This window comes from Mastigoproctus giganteus, chromosome 2, assembly GCF_048544385.1.
Source record: "Mastigoproctus giganteus isolate SK-2022 chromosome 2, ASM4854438v1, whole genome shotgun sequence".
NCBI lineage: Eukaryota > Metazoa > Arthropoda > Arachnida > Uropygi > Thelyphonidae > Mastigoproctus > Mastigoproctus giganteus.
This window is the reverse complement of record NC_143576.1, coordinates 193225542-193248917: the sequence shown is the minus strand read 5'-3', so window position 1 is coordinate 193248917 and position 23376 is coordinate 193225542. Positions and strand designations below refer to the sequence as shown.

Genomic DNA, 23376 nt, shown 5'->3' with positions numbered 1-23376 from the left:
TTCCCCTTCACTGAAATCTTCAATCATATAAAAAACATAAATAAATTTTCAAAATTTTCTCTTTATTCCTATTTACTTATTACAATGGTGAAGGGCAAGGGACCAATGGAAAGTGCAAGTGCTGGCAGTGCTAGGAAACGAAACAAAATTGATTTAGAAATGAAGATAATTAAGAAGTACAAAGCAGGTCAAAGTTTGTCATCTATTGCACAGAATTAGGTCTCGCTGCTTCAACAGTGAATACTATTTTAAGGGACAGTGAGTGTGTAAAAGACATGTTTAAAGGATCAACAGTGATCACAAAACACTGTTCAGGTGCTATATTGAAGATGGAAAAGCTATATAATAATATGGACGGAAAATCAGATTCGGAAACAAGTGCCCCTGAGTCTAATGGCCACTCAAACAAAAGCAACAAGTATTTATGAAGATATTAAGGATAAGTACGATGAAGCCCAAGCCAAGTTCGTGGCCAATGGGTGGTTAAATAGGTTCAAGCATCACGCTGGTTTCCAAAACATTAAAGTATGCAGTGACGATTCTGCTGCTGCAGAGAAATTTTGTGATGTGTTGGGAAAAAACCCCTTCTAAATCTCCACAGCCCCCAACCTCTGCAGCACTGTGCTTATCAGCTAGATAGTTAATTCTGGCAATAATGCTCGAAAGATAAAACTTGCTGACGTTATGCCTGTCTCCTCTCTCTTTTTGTAATTTTGTACGCTTCTGTAATTTTTCCTGTGCATCAGATAAAAAAATTGAATAAATAATTCTATTTATGTGTTTGTAAAACATTTCTTTTTTTGCTTTAATCAAATTCAGCGGGCATAGTTGCAAGTGGTGCATAAGCATTTAGGGAAATTCCGACTTATGTAGAGTTCCGCGGAACGCAACTTTTACATAAGTCGGGGAGTGGCTGTACCCCATCCCAAAAGGGATTTTCTTCTCCGACAATTAATACGAGCTATCCGTTCAGCTCACCAGCCATATAGGTGGGATTACTCTGGCATAAAATTTTTGTTTTTAATTTTTTGCTTTTTTAACAGAAGTAGACAAACTTGTGCAATTTCTAGGTGCATTTCCAAATCTAACTATTTTGTTCTATAATGTTGACTTTTATCCAAAATAAATAATGTACCACCTGTTGAAAAATATATATGTGTTTCAAACATTCAGCAGACAGTTTTCAATACAAAGTATTGAGAACAAATTGCAGCATACATGGGTACATAGTCATCTCACTAAATAAAGTATTGATTTAGCGAGATGACTATGTACCCATGTTATGAGAGCTATAAAGCATTACGATAACAATCTTACTGATTACAGTAAACTAAACTTTCAGAATAATGGTACTTTCGGGGGTTTACAATGCCGTTATTTCAATTTTTCTGTTCTCTAGAAAGTTTTATTTTTAATATATTTAATACAGAAATAATGAGGTTAAATAAGAAAGAGAGGTTAAGAATGCAATTTTATTAAATGCACATAAAAAACATAAACACGATGATTCAATGTTATATTCTGCTTAATACACTCCTACTTACTCCCATTCTATTTTCTGTTATTATATCAAGTTTATCACTAAGCTTTAATGTTCTTAATTATTCTCCTTTTCTTCTCTGTATGGGATTTATTAACTTCAGGAGCCATAGTGAGGGTTTTTAACTTAAAATAAATGTAAAACAGCAGTATAATCCGTGATATCAGTACAGAATTGACTTTCAAAATGGCAGATTTAACAAATAAAGTAATCGCGTGACTTGCAGTTTTTCTTTTTCCTGGCACTACAAGACATCTGCACTGTATATAAACATCTGATCTCAATGTGCTGTTATTTTGACAATCTACTGTACTATCAATAATGTACATGTAGGGCATAGCCTATTTATGTATACAGTAATAAGCAAATAAGGTTTGGTACTCAGTGCATTAATTTGATATTGTGGAGGCCCTTTGCCATTGGAATTGCATTGCCCAGTGGTGAAATATGCTGCCTTTTATTTTAAGTGTATGCCATTACTCAGACTGGTTTGATTCTTATTGGAATCTTTTCAGTGGGTAAGTAGGCACTGCGAAAGTGTTGTTTTATAACTCTTATAGTTTTGGCTTTATGCCCTAAACTTACTTGTGCACTTAATCCTCTCTTGCATCTTTGATTTTGTGGACATATCTCATCACCAGTAAGATCAAAAACATAATCTGGGTAATGGCATATGCTTTAACTAAAAAGCAGTATACTTCTCCATTGGAAACTTGTGGCAAAGGGCCATGAACTGCTGAAATATGAGATTGATGTCATCATCAGCCATTTTCTCATTCCATTGCAGGATGCAGGCATCTCCAGCAACTTTCCAGTTCCTTCTGTTTTGTGCAATGGCCATCCATTTACTACAAACAAACTCATGAATTTCATCTGTCCATCTCTGTTGTTGTCTTCCAGGTTTTCTTCTAACTCCTCTTCGGTACCATTCTGTTATTTTCTTAGTCCATCTGTCATCACGTCATCGGGCTATGTGTCCTGCCCAAGACCATTTTAGTTCTTTAGTTTTGATAAGAATGTCCTTTACTTGAGTTTGCTGCTTAATCCATGTGTTTCTCTTCTTATCTAACAGTCTGATTCCTAATATAATTCGTTCTAGCTTCTCTTCCATTCTTTTGGTGAGTGCTCAGGTTTCACTTCCATAAGTTATTATTTTACGTTTCAGACAAATTGGGATATTGCTCCTCCTCAGTATGTGACTGTATTTCCTGAATGCTATCCATCCAAAATTTATTCTTCTCTTGACTTCCAGCCATTTATCATTATTACAGCTAATAACTTGTCCCAGATAAGTATATGAATCCATCTTTTCAGTTACTGCTCCTTCGATGATTATATCCATTTCTGTGGCATACTTGTTCATCATTACTTTTTTTTTTTTTTTAGCCATGTTCATCTTTAGTCTGAAATGCTTACTAACTGTACATAACTTACTAAGATTTTCCTCTTATTTTTTGGGATTGTGGCTTATGATCACAATGCCATCTGCAAATCATAAATGGTTTAGATACTCTTCATTCACATTGACTCCTTTCTGCGACCAGTCTAATCTTCTGAAAGCTTCCTCAAGGGCAGCAGTAATCAACTTCGGGGATATTGTGTCTCCATAGCGAACTCTTTTCTCAGTTTTAAATTTGCTACTCTCTTTGTCTAGTCTAATAACAAGGTAGCATTCTCATATATTTTCTTCAAAATCATATATGAGGTATCTATGCCTTGTCTTTCCTGTGCCTGAAACATTGCCTTATGCTGTATGGAGTCAAATGCCTTTTCATAATCCACAAATGCCAGGCATAATGGGGTTTTATATTCATTTGCTTTCTTGATTAGCTGTGATATTACATGAAGGTGATTCACAGTTGAGAAACCTGTTCTAAAGCTAGCTTGCTGTTTTGGTTGATTCTCATCATGTATTCTTTCTAATTTGTTAGTAATGACCCTTGCGAACAACTTGTAGATGTGGGATAACAAGCTAATTGGCCTATAATTTCCAATTTCTGATTTATCTCCTTTCTTGTGCAGTACAATTATGATTGCATTATTCCACTCCTTAGGCGTCATGCCCTTTCTAATGCATTTTCTGAAGTCTTGCCAGTTTCTGCGTCACATCTCTTCCTACCAATTTTAACAACTCTACAGTAACTTCATCTTCACCCAGAGCTGTCTGATTCTTCATTTTCTTCAGTGCATGTTCTACCTCATCAGGTTTGTCGTATGTGTTACTAATTTGTGATCCATCTTCCTCACTGCTTGCATCATTTCCTCACTCCTTGTACAGTTCTCTATAGTAGTCTTCTGCTATTTGAATTATGCCTTCTCTGCTATTTATAAGTGCACCATCGCTATTCTTCAGTTTTAGTATCATTTGTCTTTCTGTATTACTGCTCATGGCTGCTGATTTAAGTCCTTTGTTTTCCCTTAATGCTTGTTCTACTTTTTATGTGTCAAATCTTCTTATGTCCCCTCTGAGTTTCTTTCTAATGGCTTTGTATAACTCAGTATACTCAATTTTATCCTTGTCAGTGTTTATCTTGCTCTTCATTTGTCGTCTTCGGTTCATCGTGACAAGTGTTTCTTGACTAATTTTTTTCTTTTTTGGATTTCTTTTTGTTTATAGGTTTCTTGGGTTTTATCACTTTCAGAAAGTTGTAGTATTCCTCGTCGATATCTTGCTCTTGAACAGTCTGCAGAAGCTCAAACTTGTTCTTAAGTTCCAGTACATACTGCTTTTTCCCCTCTTCTGTTATCTCAAAGACCTTCATATTATTTACTCTAGTCAGTTTTCTCCTTTCTTTTCTTACATCTATATCAAGTGTGCATCTTACCATTCTGTAATCACTTCCAACTTTTACCTTGTTCGGGACAGTAACATCCTTTACGATATATCTTCTGTTAGTGAGGTTGAAGTTGGTTTTATTAGTTGTTAATCCATTTAGGCTGTTCCATGTGCACTTTCTGTTCACCCTTTTCTTGAAAAAAGTGTTCATTACTGACATTCCTCGAGATTCTGCAAATTCCATTTCTTTCACCAATTCCAAAATTTCCTACAGTTCCCCTTTCTGTGCTGCTTTGTCTCTTTCCAACCTTAGCATTGAAGTCCCCCATAATGATAGTGTAGTAGGTTTTCTGCTCATCTAGAAGACTCAATTTCAGTGTACATTTCTTCAACCTCTTCATCATCATGGCTCGATGTTGGTGCATAAATCATTATAACCTTTAACTTGTACCTCTTAGAAATCCTGAGTAGTAGTCTTGACACCCTTGATGATATACTTTTGAATTCCAAAATGTTGTTTTTTATACCTTTATGGACCAGAAAGCCAACTCCACCTTCACTCTTTTCACTGTTCCCATTGGTGTACAGCAGATTTCCACTTGATAAACTTACAAGTGATTCATTTCTTCTTCTTGTTTCAACCAAACTGATGATATTCCAATTCACATTTTCTAATTCCTTTTCCAGCTCTAATATCCCATCTTCACCGATGAGCAATCTTACATTGTAACAGGCCAAGTTCAGTTTCCTTGCATGGAAGCCTGGTCATACCCAGAGATTCTTAGCACCCTCTGCCTCCACTCTGATTCTTTTGCTGCTATAAGAGGGGGAGTGAAGGCTGTTAGGGACAGAGCCATTGGTTTCATTGTGCTGGAGGGTTTGGTCTTTTCCTCTTCACGCTGACCGGATGTCTTGAAGAGAACCACTTTACACATTCGTTGCCACCTAAGTAACGTAACAGGGCTTACCATCGAGAAGGTGTGCACGAGTGGATTTTAAGGAGGCAGGCCAACCAGACTTCTCCTGAATCTTCTGAAATAGAAAGATATTGGATCCATCAGTGTTTTAGACTGAGTGATAATACACAGAATGCCTGTTCTCCTCTAAGCCCCTTCATGTACTTAATAGCAAACCCAGTTTATTCATTGCTAAGTACATAGGCTGTGCTCTACTTAATGATGTTTTAGTAGTTCAACAGAATTTTCCTTACCACATGGATAAATTTTTACTGTTTTGAAACTCCTTTGTGCTCATCACACGAATCACTTTTCAAACACCAGTCTGCCTTAGTTGCATTGTTCCATATACCTTAGTATATTTTTTTTTGTAGTCTGAAATCTTGATGAAATCTGTTACTTTGCTTTTCACTCACTATAAAGATCCTGTGGAAGGTATTCAAGGTGGCATTGCAGCAAATAAAGCTTCACACTCATTTTGCAGCCTAGTTTTTCTGAAACTAGTGTGCTGTTGGCAATCTTTTAGTCATTTGATTTATAAATGCTTAAAGTGTTTTTAACAACACCTATAATAGCCAAACCTCCACATCTTTCTGTAATTTAGAAGTTGTGAATTTATTATCCTGCACTGTAGCCCTCTAATTTGTGGTCTGTTTAAAACACCAACATCAGTTACCTCAGGGAATTTTGAGATCTATTGTTTGAATATCTTTCTTAATCTGTGGCCTTAAAACTATTTCATATGTAGCGATGGCTGAAGCATATTGTTTAGAAAGGGATAAATGGATCATTAATGACTTTGCTTTAAGATATGATTTTAGTCTATTTTTGAAAATCTCTTGATCAGCTTTAGCTCTGCTGTCTTATTTATACAGAAAACAGAGTAATTTTGTGTGACCCAATTTGTCCAAGGAGTGTGGTAAGTACCTTCAAATCTTCACATATTGTCCATTCATGATCAGAATATTTCATCTTTTGTAACAAGAATTGAGGGTAACATGTTCTTGCTATCTAGCATGACTTTTTTTAAGCTCATCATTGAGCTGAAAATTAAGCAACTCCATTCTAAAGAATTATACAGAATGCAGGAGATCACTTCTTGGAATAGAAGAGATTTGAGTTCTTTTTCTCTGTATCTATACCAAGTGTATGAAGTGAAAGATTATTACAGGTTCTTTTAACTGAACCTGGTGCCTGAGTGCTATGCTGAACTGTTTGATAGATACAAGCTCTATACCAGCTCATTTATCCCCTTCTTTTACAAGCTTTAAAATTCACACTGTTTACTTGGAAACCAATCAGAGTTTATACTGGAAGTATCATTTGTGAGGTTTGGCTGTAATTGGTATATCTTCACCTTGCTAGTGGTGGTGGGAGGGGTAATAGGATAAATTGCTGAAAGCAGATTTGGAAATTGCATTACAGTTTTGTTCTTAGCAAGTTGTATCCTGTAATATTGCACATAAAAATAGCACTCTCGTGTATAGTCTGGGTTCATACCACACCACTGATACATAAAAGATGGATTTTCATCTTCCATTAACCAACTGTCTCACATTTTCAGTACATAAATGTCAGGCAGTGTTGTGCTTGAGAAAGAATGATAACACTATTGTAAAAATCTAATTTTTTACATGATTTTATTGGTGTAAATTTTTTTACAGGTATAGAAAAAAGAATCAGTATTCTTGATACTATAAAATACAGCTTGTATCTAAAAGCAATTAGGTCTCCCCACCAACCCCCAGAACAGCCTGGATTTGTCATGCATGGACCCATCAAGGCTTTGAAAGCATGCCATAGGGATCCTGGTCCATGCTGACATGCATATATTGTGATTGACATATTGTATGATCTGTTTAAAATAATATTTAAAATAATTAAATGAACAAGGCATAATACTTTAAGAGTTTAATATCCATATAATATCGGTGTTTAAATACACCATAGACAACTCTTAAAAAAAAACTACAAAGTAGTTGTTGTGGGCATCATTTGCTCTTTCTCATATTGTGCTCTGCCTTCACGACGAGTTGCCATGATATTGCACTACCTCAAATAAGTAATGCTTCACTAATAGAGAAGACTATTGTTACTTATTCTCAGTGAGTACCACCACCCAGACATGTTTCAAGGCTATTCACCCACTGATGATAGGCCAATAGCCTTGAAACATGTCTGGGTGGTGGTACTCACTGAGAATATGTAACAACAGTCTTCTCTATTAGTGAAGCGTTACTTATTTGAGGTAGTGCAATATCATGGCAACTCGTTGTGAAGGCAGAGCACAATATGAGAAAGAGCAAATGATGCCCACAACAACTACTTTGTAGTTTTTTTAAGAGTTGTCTATGGTGTATTATATAGATATTAAACTCTTAAAGTATTATGCCTTGTGCATTTAATTATTTTAAATATTATCTTATACACCTTTTGGCATCTCTCATATTGTGTGATTAACTTCACAACTGGGTCGTCATGTCTGCAATACTAGGGTACCTGCCCACCCACTGATGATAGGCCAATAGCCTTGAAACATGTCTGGGTGGTGGTACTGACTGAGAATAAGTAACAATAGTCTTCTCTATTAGTGAAGCATTACTTATTTGAGGTAGTGCAATATCATGGCAACTCATCGTGAAGGCAGAGCACAATATGAGAAAGAGCAAATGATGCCCATAACAACTACTTTGTAGGTTTTTTTTTGTTTTTTTTAAGAGTTGTCTATGGTGTATTTAAACACCGATATTATATATGTATGATCTGTGTATTACAGGGTAGGACAGGGTAAATGGATGGGATAAACTTTTGTACTCTTCTGGTTTTGCTTCTAGAGATTTGAAGGTAGACCCAAATTTAGATAGTTAATTTCTTGGTAACAAGTTTCCATTGTATGCATATACAAATGTCTATCTATTGTAAATGATACTGTGTATGTCTTGCTTGATAAGCATCTTTTGCATCTTTCCACATTTTGGAGACTTTGCATGCTAATTATTTATTTCAGTGAAGTTTATAAGAAAGCACTGTGTCATAAGCTCTCCTTATGTTTTCAGGAATGCCACCATTAACGGCAGCGCAACCAGCTCAGGGCCATCCTCAGATGATTGGAACTGAGCCATCAACCATGGCTAGCCCATGTCCTCCTCCTCCTACACAATCTCAAGGTATGTAATTTATTTTGTGTAATTTTCGACACATTTATACAATTAAAGACTGTATTTGGTGGTATGATTGTAACTGAAAGACAACTGGTATAATTCCATGACTACAAAAGCTTCAAAATTAAGGAAAGTTTAAAATTCAAGATTGAAGATACAAGTACAGAACCTCGTTATACGTTTTCTGCTACTTTGTAGGGCCATGACAGCCAGAATTCAGTTACATCTGTATCATTACCTATTTGTAATGATACAGATGTTATCTTCCCTTTAATTGTATTCCTTAATAGATTTGCACCCCTCCTCCCTTCTCATTACATGACCAATTCCAATTTTTAATTTCTTTATAGCCACCAAGTACTTACTGTGCGTAAGTACAGTAAGTATATAATTAGGAAGTACTGAGGATTATGAGCAAAAACTTCTTTTTTTTTTCATAATCCTCAGTACTTCCTAATTTTTAGCCCTATCTGCCCATTTTCATCCCCTCCTTACTCACATTTCAAAAGCTTCCATTACACTGTTCAACAAAAAAATTCTTTGAATTTGTTTCCTTTCTTAAAATAGGCAAACTTTACTAATTTTGGGTTGAGAAAAATGAATATGACTTCAGCAATTTTTTATAGTTCTAGTTTTTGAGATAGAGTACTTTCACTATTGTCTAAGAATATAGTAATTTCAGTAGTAGTTGGAGTGATGTAAATGCTGATGCTGTATAAGCATCAGCCATTTACATTTTGGCTGATGCTGTATAAGCTTGCTTTCTTCCATCATGTGCCTATAATAATGCTAATATCTCTGTATATCAACTTGTAATATTCTCTTTTAACAATTTTAATAGTTATTGCCTTAATTTTTCCCAACAACAAATCTGTATCCCTTCATCTGTATATCAGATATAATCTACAAATCTCACTCTGTACAAGTTTACTCCCTATATTTACACCCTTTTTCTCTATCTCTCCTTCCATTTCTGTTGCCTCTCTTATTGTTACTTCTACATATATATTGAACAGGATTGGGAAAAGACAACACCTTTTGTCTCATCCCTCTGCCTTTTACATTTTCACCATAACTCTTTTATTCCAGTATAGTTATGTCAATCTTTTCTCTCCAATCAGTTCACCTCTGTAATTCATTCCATCAAAATTCTCATTATTCTATTGCATTCCTTCCTTTCCTTTAGTCTTATTGTCCTCAATATCACTTCTGCTGTGTATGTGATGTCAAAATAATTGTTTTTTGAAATCCTTACTTCTGATTGCATTCATCTTCTTCTCTTGAAAGTTTGTAATCATAATAGTAGTCATAAAATCCTTTGGTCATTTTTCATTCTCATATATCTGTACACCACCTGAATGTTCTTTATTGGCACCCTTGGTTGGTCGCTGTGTTGTTCAGGTCTTCACAGTGCCTACCTGCCCACTGGTGAGATCCAAAAAAGGATCGAAACCCAAGTGTGGGTGTTGGCATATACTATAAATAAAAAGCAATGTGTTTTTCCACTGGACGAGTGCCTTTTATTTACAGTACCAATACCAAAGCAACTTGTGGGGAATTCCTTTTGAATCGCACTGCTTGTCGAAAAACATGAGCATCATCATCTTGATCCCAGACTTCTGTAAACAAAACTTTTTGGGCCTTGGTGATGATACTGAAGTCCACTGCATGCCCTGAAGCTTTGTCTCTGGGTTGTGCTGAAACATCCAGCACTCATCTTCAGTGACAATACAGTTGAGACAATTAGGATTGGCTTGAAAACTCTGGATGAAGTCTTTGCATGATGACACTCTGTTGTTTCTGCTCATGCATAAGGCTGTGCAGCAAAAATCTTGCATGGATCTTACTTATTCATATCCAGCTCATCAGCCATCATTTTGAGGGTCAGATAATGATCTCTTTCCACAATTTTCCAAACTTTTGCAGCTCTGTCCTCAGGGAGCTTGACAGACACCCACCTCTTGGATCATTGCAAACATCCTCACATCCATCTTTGAATTGCTTATACCATTCAAACACACTGGTACAACTTAACATTTCAGCATTATAAACAGTTTTTAACATTTCATGTTTCTCTTGCAGACTTTCCCGGTTTAAAGCAAAATTTAATTTTTGTTTGTTGCTCATTGCAAAATTGTAACATGGAACATTAACGCTATTGATGAAACTTTTTATTTGCAACCTGTGAGCCTACTCGACAATCTCTGTACTGCCATCTGTTGGGGGAAGTTTGAACTACAGCATACTACTTCCATTTATTTTCAAACTCATCAAACATGACTGCAACAGCACCAATCTGGGAACTTTATTGCAATCTCATATATAAAATTTTTAAATCAACTAACAAAATTTTTAAATCAACTAGATGACTGTTATTTGTATCAACATGTCAGGGAAAGTACTAGAGAAAAGAATATCCTAGACCTCATCATCACACATGAATCAGATGACATAACAGGGCTGACAGTAGAGGAACCAGTAGCAGGAAGTGATCACGGAGTTCTACGGTGGATGATGACGAGAGAGGTAGCAGAAGTAAAAGGCAAAGGAATGGGTTTTAATTTCAGAAAAGGAAATTACGATGCCTTAAGGTACTACATGGCCTCTATTAACTGGGTAGATATCGTGCAGAGAATGAATACAATTGAACTGTGGTACGCTTTTAAAACATTAATCACAGATGCCTTGAATGCGTATATACCATTAAAAAAATACTCCACGAGAAGGGTTCCAAGTTGGATGAATAGTGAAGTTGCCACATTACTTGAGCAGAAAAAGGTGGCATGGAAACGTTACAGAGCAATAAAAAGTACTGAAGCCTATAACAGCTACAAGGTGATGTGTAATAGAGCCACAGAAAAGGTTCAACAGGCAAAGGCAGTTTATGAGAAATCACTAGCAAACAGAGCAAAGAGGGGGGATAAAGAATTCTTCACATATATAAATGCCAAGAAGAGCAGGACAAACCAGATCGGACCTTTATGTAAGGGAAAGGGGATAGTAATAAATACACCAGCTGCCGTTGCAGATGAACTCAACAGTTATTTTGCATCGATATTTACAAATGAAAAGCCTTTTGTGGCAATGGGAAATTGTGGGAGCGAAGTTAAAAAATATGTAATTAATGATATTGAAATTTCGCAAGATTATTTAATGAAAAAACTTTCAAGCCTACAGACTAGTAAGGCTCCTGGAGTTGATGGAATATACCCTATAATCTTGAGAGAGGCGGCAAGCGAGTGCATTGAACCACTGAGGCTGGTTATGCGAGCATCACTAGACTCTGGGGAGATTCCCTTGGATTGGAAAAGTGCAAATGTATCTCCCATACATAAGGGCGGCTCTAAAAGTGAAGTGGGAAATTATCGACCTGTCAGTCTGACTTCAGTAGTAGGGAAAATCATGGAGGCATTGATCAAGGGTGGAATTCAGGATCATTTGGATAGAATTGAAATTCTCAAGGATACTCAGCATGGTTTTGTAAAGGGAAAATCATGTTTAACAAATCTGGTTCGCTATTTCGAAAGGGTCACTCACGAGCTGGATTTAGGAAATAATTTCAACATTGTTTATTTAGATTTCAGCAAAGCTTTTGACTCAGTCCCACATGAGCGGTTGCTTTATAAGCTGGAACAGGTTGGAATCACTGGGAAAATCCTTAGATGGATAGAAGGATGGCTTCAGGGCAGGAGGCAGAGGGTTGTGATAAATGGCTATTCCTCAGATTGGGTTGATGTAAGAAGTGGGGTTCCCCAAGGATCAGTATTAGGACCACTGTTGTTTTTAATTTTCATAAACGACATTGATGAAGGGATAGAGGGCGTGATGTCTAAATTTGCAGATGATGTTAAAATTGGTAGAGTAGTTAATGATCACTGTCAAGCTGAGCTTCTTCAGAGAGACCTAGATAGACTTCAAGAATGGTCAGAAAAATGGCAGCTGTGCTTTAATCCAACAAAGTGTAAGGTATTACACCTGGGAAACAGTAATCCCAAAAAAACTTATTCACTTGGTGGAGTTCAACTAAACCCAGTACTGGAGGAAAGGGACTTGGGTGTTACGATACGGTCAGACATGAAATTCTCTGAGCATTGTAAACAGGTTGCAAGGAAGGCCCATGGTGTCCTATCGATGATCTATCGAACTTTTGCAAGTAGAGATAGGGACGTGATAATCCCATTATATAAGGCCTATGTTAGACCACACTTGGAATACTGTGTTCAAGTATGGAGACCGCACCTAAAGAAAGACATCGAGCTTCTTGAAAGGGTGCAAAGAAGGGTAACTCGCCTGGTGAGATCGGCAAAAGGGCGTCCTTATGAAGAAAGACTTCGAATATGTGGGTTGCAGAGTTTGGAAACTAGACACCTTAGAGGAGATTTGATTGAGGTGTTTAAGGCTCTGAGAGGCATCAGTAAAATGAATGAGGACAAAATTTTCAAGATTATAAATGATGCTAGAACTAGGGGACATAAATTCAAGTTACGCGGGGAAATGTTTAGATTGGACTGCAGGAAGTTTTATTTTAGCCAGCGAGTTATAAATTACTGGAATAAGTTGCCTTCATGGGTGGTGGAGGCCGACAGTTTGGGGAAATTCAAAGGTCATCTGGATAGTACTTTCGGGTAAGGGAAGCGCATAGGATGATAGGATTAATTTCCTTTTTATTTAATTTTTAATTTCATTTTATTATTTTTATTTATTTATTAATTATTATTATTTATTTATTTAATTTTGGTTTTTATCATTGTTTTGTTCGGATTTTTTTTTTTTTTTTTTTTTGGCTGGTGCAGCATAAGCCATAGGCTTTCTTGCACCATACGGCCGTTACTAATACTAATACTAATATATAGTTGAATTTTATTGTCAGTATTTTTACTGGTACAAGAATATGGACATGGGTTAAGCTTTTGACTTTGGTACCATAATGTATGTACATCTTGCTTAACATAATAATACTTGTATTGGAAGGTATTAATGCCTGTTATGAAAAAATTGGCTTCAATGGGATAAATGTTTTTTAAACTTCATGACATTTTCTGCACTGATTAAAACTTTCATTAGACTTTTTACTGCTCAGCATGCTTCTGCTTGCTTTTATTGTTATAAGCTAAAATAGATTTATGATGGTGGAGTTAAAAAAAATACCCAAAAGCTATGGAAAAAAGTTAGTTGACTTTGTGAGAAAACAACTAACAAAAAAAAATAATTTGACATCATATATTTAGATTTCAGTAAACCCTTTGTTATTTTACCACATGTACAATTGTGTAAATTGGAGAAATGCATCAAGGCTAAGTTACTATTATGTCTAAAGGGATGATTAAGTGCTAGCAGACAAAGTGTGGTTATAATGGCCACTGCTGTCCTTGAACTAATGTAATGAGTGGTGTTCCCATAAGGGTTAGTTTTGGACCCTCTTACTCTTTTTAATATGACAATTCGAAAATTGTAGATCTCTTAAAGTACCATTTATAACTGACACAATAAAATAGCGTAGCTTAATTTAATTTATTATGATACTCACCTTTTTATAGATTCAGCCATTCCTATTATCAAATTAAAATCCAGTTTTACAATTTTCCAATATGAAGCCCTAGTTATAGAATGGTTTCGCCGCCATTCCATTCTTCAAGTATTAAATTCCAAACTATCCTATAACATAGCACCGGTCTTGAATCTCGTTCACCTGAGATTCCCATGTGTATCCAGGAGCATCATGGGAACCTAGTCTTCTTAAATACACGCGTTTACTCTCATTCTACCATTGCCAACTGAAGACGTGTAAAACGAAAGCCACTTGTTATGACTATTGGCCTTCTGTTTCCAACCGTATAAATAAAATCGTTTCAGATTTCAACATTGACAACCAAGGACGAAGATGTGCACTTCTACTTCCTTGCGCACATTTTAATTCTGTTTTTAAATCCTAACTTATTCATGCTAACTTAAATTTAAAATTATCATCCGATTTATTCCAATCGATGCAGATTATAAAAAGGTGAGTATCATAATATATTAAATTAAGCTACGCTATTATATTGTGTTTTTAATATTTACTAATATTATATAGGTATTTCAAGTTTGATATACACTGAGTGATCACTGAATTATTATCACCCCTATGAAAACTGAATGCGACCTGTTGACCACGTGAGGTACAAGAGTGTGCAGTTAGTCAACCTACGTAGCATAGATAAGGTGTCTATGGTTCAGTAGGTAATAAAATTCCGAGCATGATGGTAAAAGGACTTATTGGACTTTGATAAAGGACAGATTGTGGGTGCTCGACGAGGTGGTGCCTCGATTTCCCAAATGGCTGAACTGGTGTGGTGTTCGAGAGCCGCCGTAGTTAGTGTACCAGGACTGGCATCAAAATGGTCAAACAACGACCCAATGGCAAAACTGCAAAGGTCAGCGAAAGGTTGATGTTAGAGGTGAGTGCCCGGTCCGATGACTCGTACAGGCCAACAGGCACAGCACTGTTGAAGAGTTGACTACCCAATACAATATGGCCCAACCTGGAGCAATATCTGCCATGACCATACGTCGCATGCTTGTACGTATGGGCTATACCAGCAGACAACCCCTATGGCATCCTCTCCTAACAAAAGTTCATCGGCATAAAAGACTCGCCTGGTGCAAAGAGCATGCAAGTTGGACATTAGAAGACTGGAAGAAGGTGTGCTGGTCGAATGAGTGGCCGGTGGAAGCGGTTGTATGGTGTGGTGCATGTTTCACTGGCAGGAACGTGACCCCTGGTGCACGTGGAACAATGTATCAGTGGTCTCCGCTATCGTCAACTGCTTGCTGACTGTGTACACCTCGCTGTGTTACACTTTTTTCCCGTTTGGCGATGGTGTCTTCCAAGATGACAATGCGCCGAGCCATCGAGCACTTGTTGTGCGGGAATGGTTTGAGGAACACAGTTCTGACTTCTAGCATATCGACTGGCCTCCGAACTCACCTGATATCAATCCCATAGAGCACTTGTGGGACACTATGGAAAGGAAGAATATCGGGCATCTGGATACACCAATCACCCCCATACCTGCATTGCTAGCCGCATTACACACAGCTTGGTTGGCCCTACCTCCCGAACACTTCCGACATCTTGTTGAATCAATGCCACGTCAGATAGCTGCTGTACTGAGTGCCAGAGGAGGACCTACAAAGTATTAGATAGGTGGTCATAATTCAGTGATTACTCAGTTCATAAGTTTGCTAATGATTGAAGATGGGCTCAGTAATTAATGACAGTAATAAGGGTATGCTACTTCAAGAAGATCTAGATAAATTAAGTGTTTGGCTGAAAAGTGGTATCTGAGGTTTAACATTAATAAATGTAAGGTACTGCATTTGAGTATCAGTAATCACAGAATAATATGCCATTTAGGTAGCACCAAACTCAAGGTAGTTGATAAGGAAAAATACCTAGGGATCATTATAATCTGACATGAAATTTTCTGAGCAGTGTAAACTGGATGTTAGAGCACCCATGAAGTTCTACCAGTGATATACAGGAACTTTGCCAGGAGGGACAAAGAGGTGACTATAAGGCCTTCTTTGTAAAAAGCAGTGATTAGGCCACATCTGGAATATAGGCTTGGAAACCTCATTTTAAAAAGGTGATAAATCTATTGGGTGTGGAGAAGAGCAGCAAGATTATTTAGGGACACTGAAGGATATTCTTATACCAAGAAAGACTGTGATTTTGTAAATTGCAATCTCTGGCACCCTGTGTGGTGTCCTAGCTGAAGTGTATAAGCTTCTAAAGGGTTGAGTAAACTAATGCTAAGACACCTTTACTCTTTCTTGGATAGCAAACACAAATAGGGCATAAATTTAAATCAAAAATGATAGTTGTAGAATTCATAGATGTATGGAAATTTGCATTCAGCCAAAGCGTAATTGATTGTTGTAATAAATTTCCAACCAGTGTTGTGAAAGTGGGTAGTTTGAATATATTTAAAGAAAGTTTGGACATATTACACTTTTTATTATTATTTTTTTTTGTGGTGCTATATAAGCTTCACATCCTTGTGTCGTATTACTATTGGCAATACGACAAACATAGTGCAAAATTTGAATTATTTAGTGAAATAGCTGAGAAGAATGTGAACTATATTTGGTAATTAGTACTATGACTGCATAGATGTTCATTGTCAATTTATGGTGTTTTCATTATATTAAACCAAACTGTCTATACTTTTATAGTGTCAATTATATAACCCTCATCTACATACACAACAATAGCAACATTAATTTTCTCTTGTGAACTTCTGCAGAAAAAAAAAATTTTGGAAAATTGAGCACTACCTTGTGTATATATTTTGTCTCCAGCAGGATTTCAAGTGCCATGAGCAAATTCCATAAATTTATTGGCCAAATTAGAACAGCAATTTCCCTCAACCACTAGTTGCATGGAGATTTACTAACTTTTAAACATATAGAATTCACAAAAGGATAGACTGTAATTTCTTTAAAATATAAGACATCACTACAAGAGTTATCTGTTTCAAGTCTTATTGGTCGTTCTCTTTCTTCAGATAGTGGGCAGTCTCAGTTAACAAAACTCTACTTGTGATTAATTAAGCAGTTCTGTGTGAGTTGTCATCTGATATATTAAAACTTCACTTATCATAATATAGCTCTTTAATATAGTGTTGCCGTGTGCATTTTGTCATCAGCAGGTGAAAAAAAAGGACATGATAACACAACTCTTCGTGATTTTAATGTGTGTAAATTAATATCTGTTTTTAATTCAGTTTTTTATGCTGATTTCAGAAATGTTATTCTTCCCCCCCATCACATACCTTTTTTTCGCAAATCAAAAAAGTTGATGTCATGAGTTATTAGTGAATGTATTAAGTTAGGAGTAAATACTGGTAATTTGTAAACTAAATCTTCACATGTTGGCAACGCAACCCTCAGTCATTTGTTTATTGACCTTGAGAGCTCCATGCAGCAGTGTTTATCAGTATGATCTCACTCTATTCTTGAGGTTATTGTCAAACTTGTGCTGAAAAGTGAGTAAAATGTCTTTGTGCAAGTGTTTCAACAATCAGAACTTAATGCATTCACTAACAAAATATTGTTATATTTGTGGAAGTTATGTAGTCCTCAAGCAAAGACAAGGTATAGCACAATACATGGACATGATAACACATTTCTTACAATCCATTTTACAAATTCTGTAATACCTTATCTTTGCTTGAGGACTACATTACTTCCACAAATATAACAAAATAAGTTCCGATTGTTGAAGCACTTGCACAAAGACATTTTACTCACTTTTCAGCACAAGTTTGACACTATAACCTCAAGAATAAAGTGAGCTCACACTGATAAACACTGCTGCATGGAGCTCTCAAGGTCAAGAAACAAATGACTGAGGGTAGTGTTGCCAACATGTGAAGATTTAGTTTACAAATTCCCAGCATTTACTCCTAACTTAATACATTCACTAATAACTCATGGCATCAACTTTTTTGATTTGTGAAAAAAAGGTATGTGATGGGGGGGGGTGAATAACATTTCTGAAATCAGCATAAAAAACTGAATTAAAAACAGATATTTCGGATATTAATTTACACACATTGAAAATCATGAAGAGTGGTGTTATCATGTCCTTTTTTTTCACCTGCTGATGACAAAATGCACACAGCAACACTGTATTAAAGAGCTATATTATGATAAATGAAGTTTTAACTTCTTTATACCAGATGACAACTCACACAGAACTGCTTAATTAATCACAAGTTTATATTGGAGTGAAATTTGGTGACCAAGATAAACAATCAACTCCATGTAAAGTTTGCTGAACGTGTGTTGAAGTGTTGCGATTGTGGAAAAATGGTAAAAAGAAGGCTATGCCATTTGCAGTTCTCATGATTTGGTGGGAGTCTACAAAACCACAGTGATTACTATTACTTTGGCTTAGCTAATGTAGAGGGATATAATGCAAAAAGTAAGAAGGGCACTGTGTATATCCTAATATTCTGTCTGCCATTAGACTAGCCCCACATGGAGATAACCTGCTGATTCTATGCCCTCCACTTATATTGGAGAATGTAGCAGTAGAGAGTGCTGAAAGTAAAGCTACTGAAGTCTACAGTCTACATGCCTGTAGGTACTGAGTCCAGCCCTCAACTGTTTTTACAGCATGAACTCAATGATCTGGTAAGAGATTTAAATTTACCAAAGGAATCTGTAAAGATCCTTGGTTCTAGACTTAAATCAAAAATTTTTTTAGCACAGAGGACATTTTTCTCATTGTACAGATACAGAGAATGGGAAGTGATTCTCTGGTTTTTTTGTAGTAATATAAATGACTTAATGAACTATTTAGGAATTTCTTACAATCCTGCATGGTGTAGACTTTTTATTGACTCATCAAAGGTGTGTTTCTCCACAATGGAAATAAATGTGTGGCAAAGTAGCTCACTCTGTGCATTTAAAAGAAACATACGAGAATTTGAAGAAGTTGTTGACAAATATTAAGTATGAAGAACACAGTTGGTTGGTCTCTGCTGACTTTAAAATCATAGGCATGTTTCTTGAACAGCAATCTGGCTACACAAAAATTCTTTGTTTTTTTTGTGTGACAGTCGGGCAAGGTGTAAGCACTAGGATGTCTAGATCTAGCCAAAGAGGGGCAATTTGTTGCCTGGATCAAAGAACTTTATTTCATAAATCACTGGTAGACCCCAAAACTGTCCTCCTTCCATATCAAACTGGGTTTGATAAAACAGTTTGTGAAAGCTTTACCTCAGGAAGGTCCCTGCTTCAACTACTTCTGTACTAAATTCCCATTAATCATCCAAGAGAAGCTAAAACAAGGTATTTTTGTCAGACCTCAAATTTGCAAACTGGTGAGGGAACTATAAATAAAAGAGAAAAACAGGCATGGATTAGCTTCAGGTTGAGAACTTCTTAGGGAACAACAAGGATCTAGCTACAAGAATATAGTTGAAAATATGTTGGCAAACTTCAAGAAGCTGGGCTGTGACATGAGTGCCAAGGTACATTTTTTTACCCTCCCACATCAACTACTTCCCTCCTGGGAAATCTAGGAAGTATTAGTGAAGAACAGGGTGAGAGGTTTCACCAGGATATTAAAGACAATAGAGATGATGTACCAGAGGAAGTGGAATGTGAACATGGTGGCTGACTATTGCTGGATGCTGAACAGGGCCTGTAAAGTAGAAGTATCTGCAAAGAAACAAAAATTTGACCCATCGTAGATCAGTTTTTAAAATGAGAGGTAAGTGTGTAGTGGACTTTTTACCACACTGCCATTTTTAATAGTGTTTTCAGCATTAACATTAGTAGAGGCATGTGATGCAAGAAAGCAAGCTTATGCAGCATCAACCCAAAAAAAAAAAAAAAAAAAAAAAAACTTTCCAATTTCCCCCTTTCAATTTGCTCCAAAAGTTTGTCTGGTTCTTCGTTGAATTTATTTAAGCTATCAGCTTTCACCACAACAGATGGAAGTTTGTTCCAGCAATCAACTACTACCTGCTGGCTAAAGGCAAATTTTCGCACATCTATTCTACAACTGTCTTTCTCAATTTGAGTTTATGCCCCCTCAGGTTAGTAATCTGAGCAAGAGGAAGAATCCTCTTGCTCAGATGCAAATGAACTAAGTGTAAATGATTTCAAGCCTACTGATGGGGGTGGCTAAGTGGGTGAAAGGAGAGACATAACATTGTGTACAAAACTCTTCATGGATAAAAATCACTCAGATACAGGTTTGGTGCAAAAAATGGGTGGAAGATGTCTTACCTAATTTATTGGAAGAATTTAGTCCTGACTGTATTTTCAACACTTGTGAAACTGGTGTTTATTTTAGAGCATTGCCGAAGAACATATTTATTTAGAACATTTTAGAACATACTTTATTATTCAGAAATGAACATTCAACAGCTGGAAAAAGCAGAAAGAGTGATTGTACTTCTTACATGCAATATGACAGGCACAATAAAAAAAAAAAAAAAAAGCTTTTTGTAATACCATTGGGAAAAGTAAGCATCCTAATGCTTTCAGAGGGGCAAAACTTACCAATTGAATAATATAAGAGCAGAGCAACACAAATGCATGGATTTGTGTTGCTCTTTTTTTTTTTTTTTTTTTTGTTGACTTTCTGAAGGAATAGGACAGAGAATTAATACAAGTCAGTAAAGAAATTGCACTTACCTTAGATACCTGTACAGTTCTTCTGAATATGCATTTGAACAACATAAAACTCATATTTCTATTTCTTCGAGCAAATACAACATCCATAGTGCAATCTTTGGATCAAGGAATCAGATTTAAAAACATTGTGCAGGAGGTGTAATGCAATGAAAAATTATTGCAGAAATTAAAGAAAGCGTGATGCTCAAGCTAAGGACATAACAAAATGAATTAACTTATTAGGTGCGGCGCATATGATGGCTAATACTTGAGATTTAATTTCCAAACAAACAATCAAAAACTTCTCATAAATCTGGATTTATTCAGCAAGGTGTTGTGATGAATATTGAAGTAGTGCAGTGCCTACAGAGTATACCAGTTTATTAATTTAAGATTACACAAATTTCGAAAGTAGCTAAAAGTTGGTGGAATTATAATGGATAAACATGACACTGATGAAAATTCCAATGATGAAGATATTAAGGTCCAGCCAGAGAGTTATGCCAATGACCAGAAAAATTAGGAAATCTTTTGAAGTGTTAACAGAGTGCACTAGAACTTAAAGGAGGGAAAAGTGAAGAACATATTGAAAATTTAACTGCTATGGATTTAAAACAACAAACATTGAAGAAATTTTTTAAATTAGGTGAGTATATTTATTATGTGTTCTGTATTCTCTTTTTTTTCTTTCTCTTTTTTTTTTTTTTTTTTTTTTTTTTTTGATGCTGAAATTGGTTGATGTGTGTTTATATTGTAATTATGCATGTAGAGTGCTATATATGCCATACTGGTTAATAAATAAAGATTGGTAAGATAAACAACTTTTTATATTTCATCAAAAAACAAATCCCTCTGTTTAAGATTATCAGCCATTTAATGTTATCAATGTTTATCAATAGCAAAACAAACCAAATATAATCACAATAAGCAACACCCACTGTATTACCAAAAAAAATTATTATTATAATTTTACTTGAAGGTAGTGAGTTTTCACAAACTTAGGATTATTTTTTTTGTTTTCAAATGCCTTGAATACTCGGGGATTGACTCAATCCACACACACCTAATGTTGACAGGTTTGTAGGTGTTCAGTTTCTGGTACTATTGGAGGCTGCTCTTCAGCAATAGTGCATTACGTTGTAAGATTCTTGGTTGGTTGTTGACAATGCGAAATTTGTGTCCTGGGGGTATTGCCATATGTTCAATGGAATTCAGAAAATATCCCTCTGAAGAAAGTTCTCCATCAGTTGACCTCCGTGATTGAGCATTATTGTCTACTAGAAGGAACTGCACCCATAAGAAGCAGTACTTCATACATGTATTGCACAATTATGCTTGTTCAGACCACCATTATACCTCCTTTGTAATGGTCCCTTTTTCTGATGTCTGTGTATTGCCCCCCCCCCCTCCTGACCATATATCTAGAATTAGACTATGCTAAATCTGATCTCAGCTGAATGCCACATTAGTAGGACCACTGCCCCAGTGTCCATTTTGCATGACAATGAACAGACACAATTTGGCCTCAGTAGCCCTTGTGTCATTAAGCCCTATACCAACAACAACAACCATTTTATATGTTCATAATACGTTGCAACACTTCTCTACATTGAGCTGAGAATCACAGAAAAACAAATGCCATTTTTTATTCAGAATACAGCTTAGCAGGGAGTATTCCATCCTAATGCAGTTGCAGACTCTAAGGAAAGTTTTTGTACTGTCATCTGATATTATTACCCTCACCTGACCTTAGACAGTTCTTCAGAATTCTTCCCCTCTATCTATATAATCAGGTTATCACATATGGATGGAACATACAGATATGCATTTTGGGGTCCTTGCTACCTACAACTGCAATTAATTTGCTTCTACCTTGCAGACTGCTTCAAATTGTTCACAAATACCAGTGCCTCATACTGTAGTGTGAAGCATTGGTAGCCATGTACAATTGAAACTGAGTGATGCACAATCAGACTTCTTTACTTAAAACCATTCACATTTGTATTTCAGAATTATATATGCATGCTTGTTTGCATTTGTATCAGTTCAATTTATATTTGATTAATCATACATTGGAAATGGAAATAATTATGTCAGTGCTACTTAACCACGAAGATTCAGCATACCCTCTTTGCTTTGAAATCAAATTAATTAAATCTTATACAGTGCATATTCGTCTGTGCTGTTTTTTTTTTTTTTTCCTCCCCATTTTAAATTTGTTCTTTTTGTTTTGTAGGTGGAGAAGGGAGTGACTCTAGCAGTAGTAGCAGCAGTAGTGAAACTTTGCCATTACCCCCATCATCCAATCAACCATGAGTCATAGTTTCGTTAGCAATCGCCCACATCTCTGAAGGTTCGCTTGACCTGTTTGATAACGATTTGTTGCCTTGCTGAAATCTCCCCATCATGCATCATCAATATGTATTATTTTTCATCTCATCTTTGAATGTATCATCTATAAATATTGTATTAGGGCTGCTGGCCAGACATTTTTTTAAGCCACCAGATCTGTCGTCCTTCATGCTGTGCACATTGTGATTTTCTTCCTGGCTTTTTTGCAGTTTTGATATATATACACATATATCTCTATATATGTGTGTGTATATATATGTATATGAATTCTAAGTTGTTGAAATATGTTCTTGGACTTTCACCTGAGCAGATGCATAATCATTCTTGTAAAACCAGTATTTGTGTTTTATGTGGTAGTCCCTTTATAATAAAATATAATTTGTTGAAAAAAAAACTAGAAAAAAAAAAAAAACC

At 36.1% G+C, this 23376-nt stretch overlaps 1 protein-coding gene across 1 annotated transcript in view; it reads left to right on the top strand.

The window, feature by feature from the left end:
• Positions 1 to 23168, top strand: part of mor (SWI/SNF- related protein mor) — a 385701-nt gene extending 362533 nt beyond the window's left edge. The window contains exons 26-27 of the mRNA XM_090390116.1: positions 8329 to 8439; positions 22847 to 23168. Of these exons, the coding sequence (XP_090246242.1) occupies positions 8329 to 8439; positions 22847 to 22926 (191 nt within the window). The 3' untranslated portion in view covers positions 22927 to 23168. The remainder of the gene's footprint in view (positions 1 to 8328; positions 8440 to 22846) is intronic.
• The last annotated feature ends 208 nt before the right edge of the window (positions 23169 to 23376 follow it).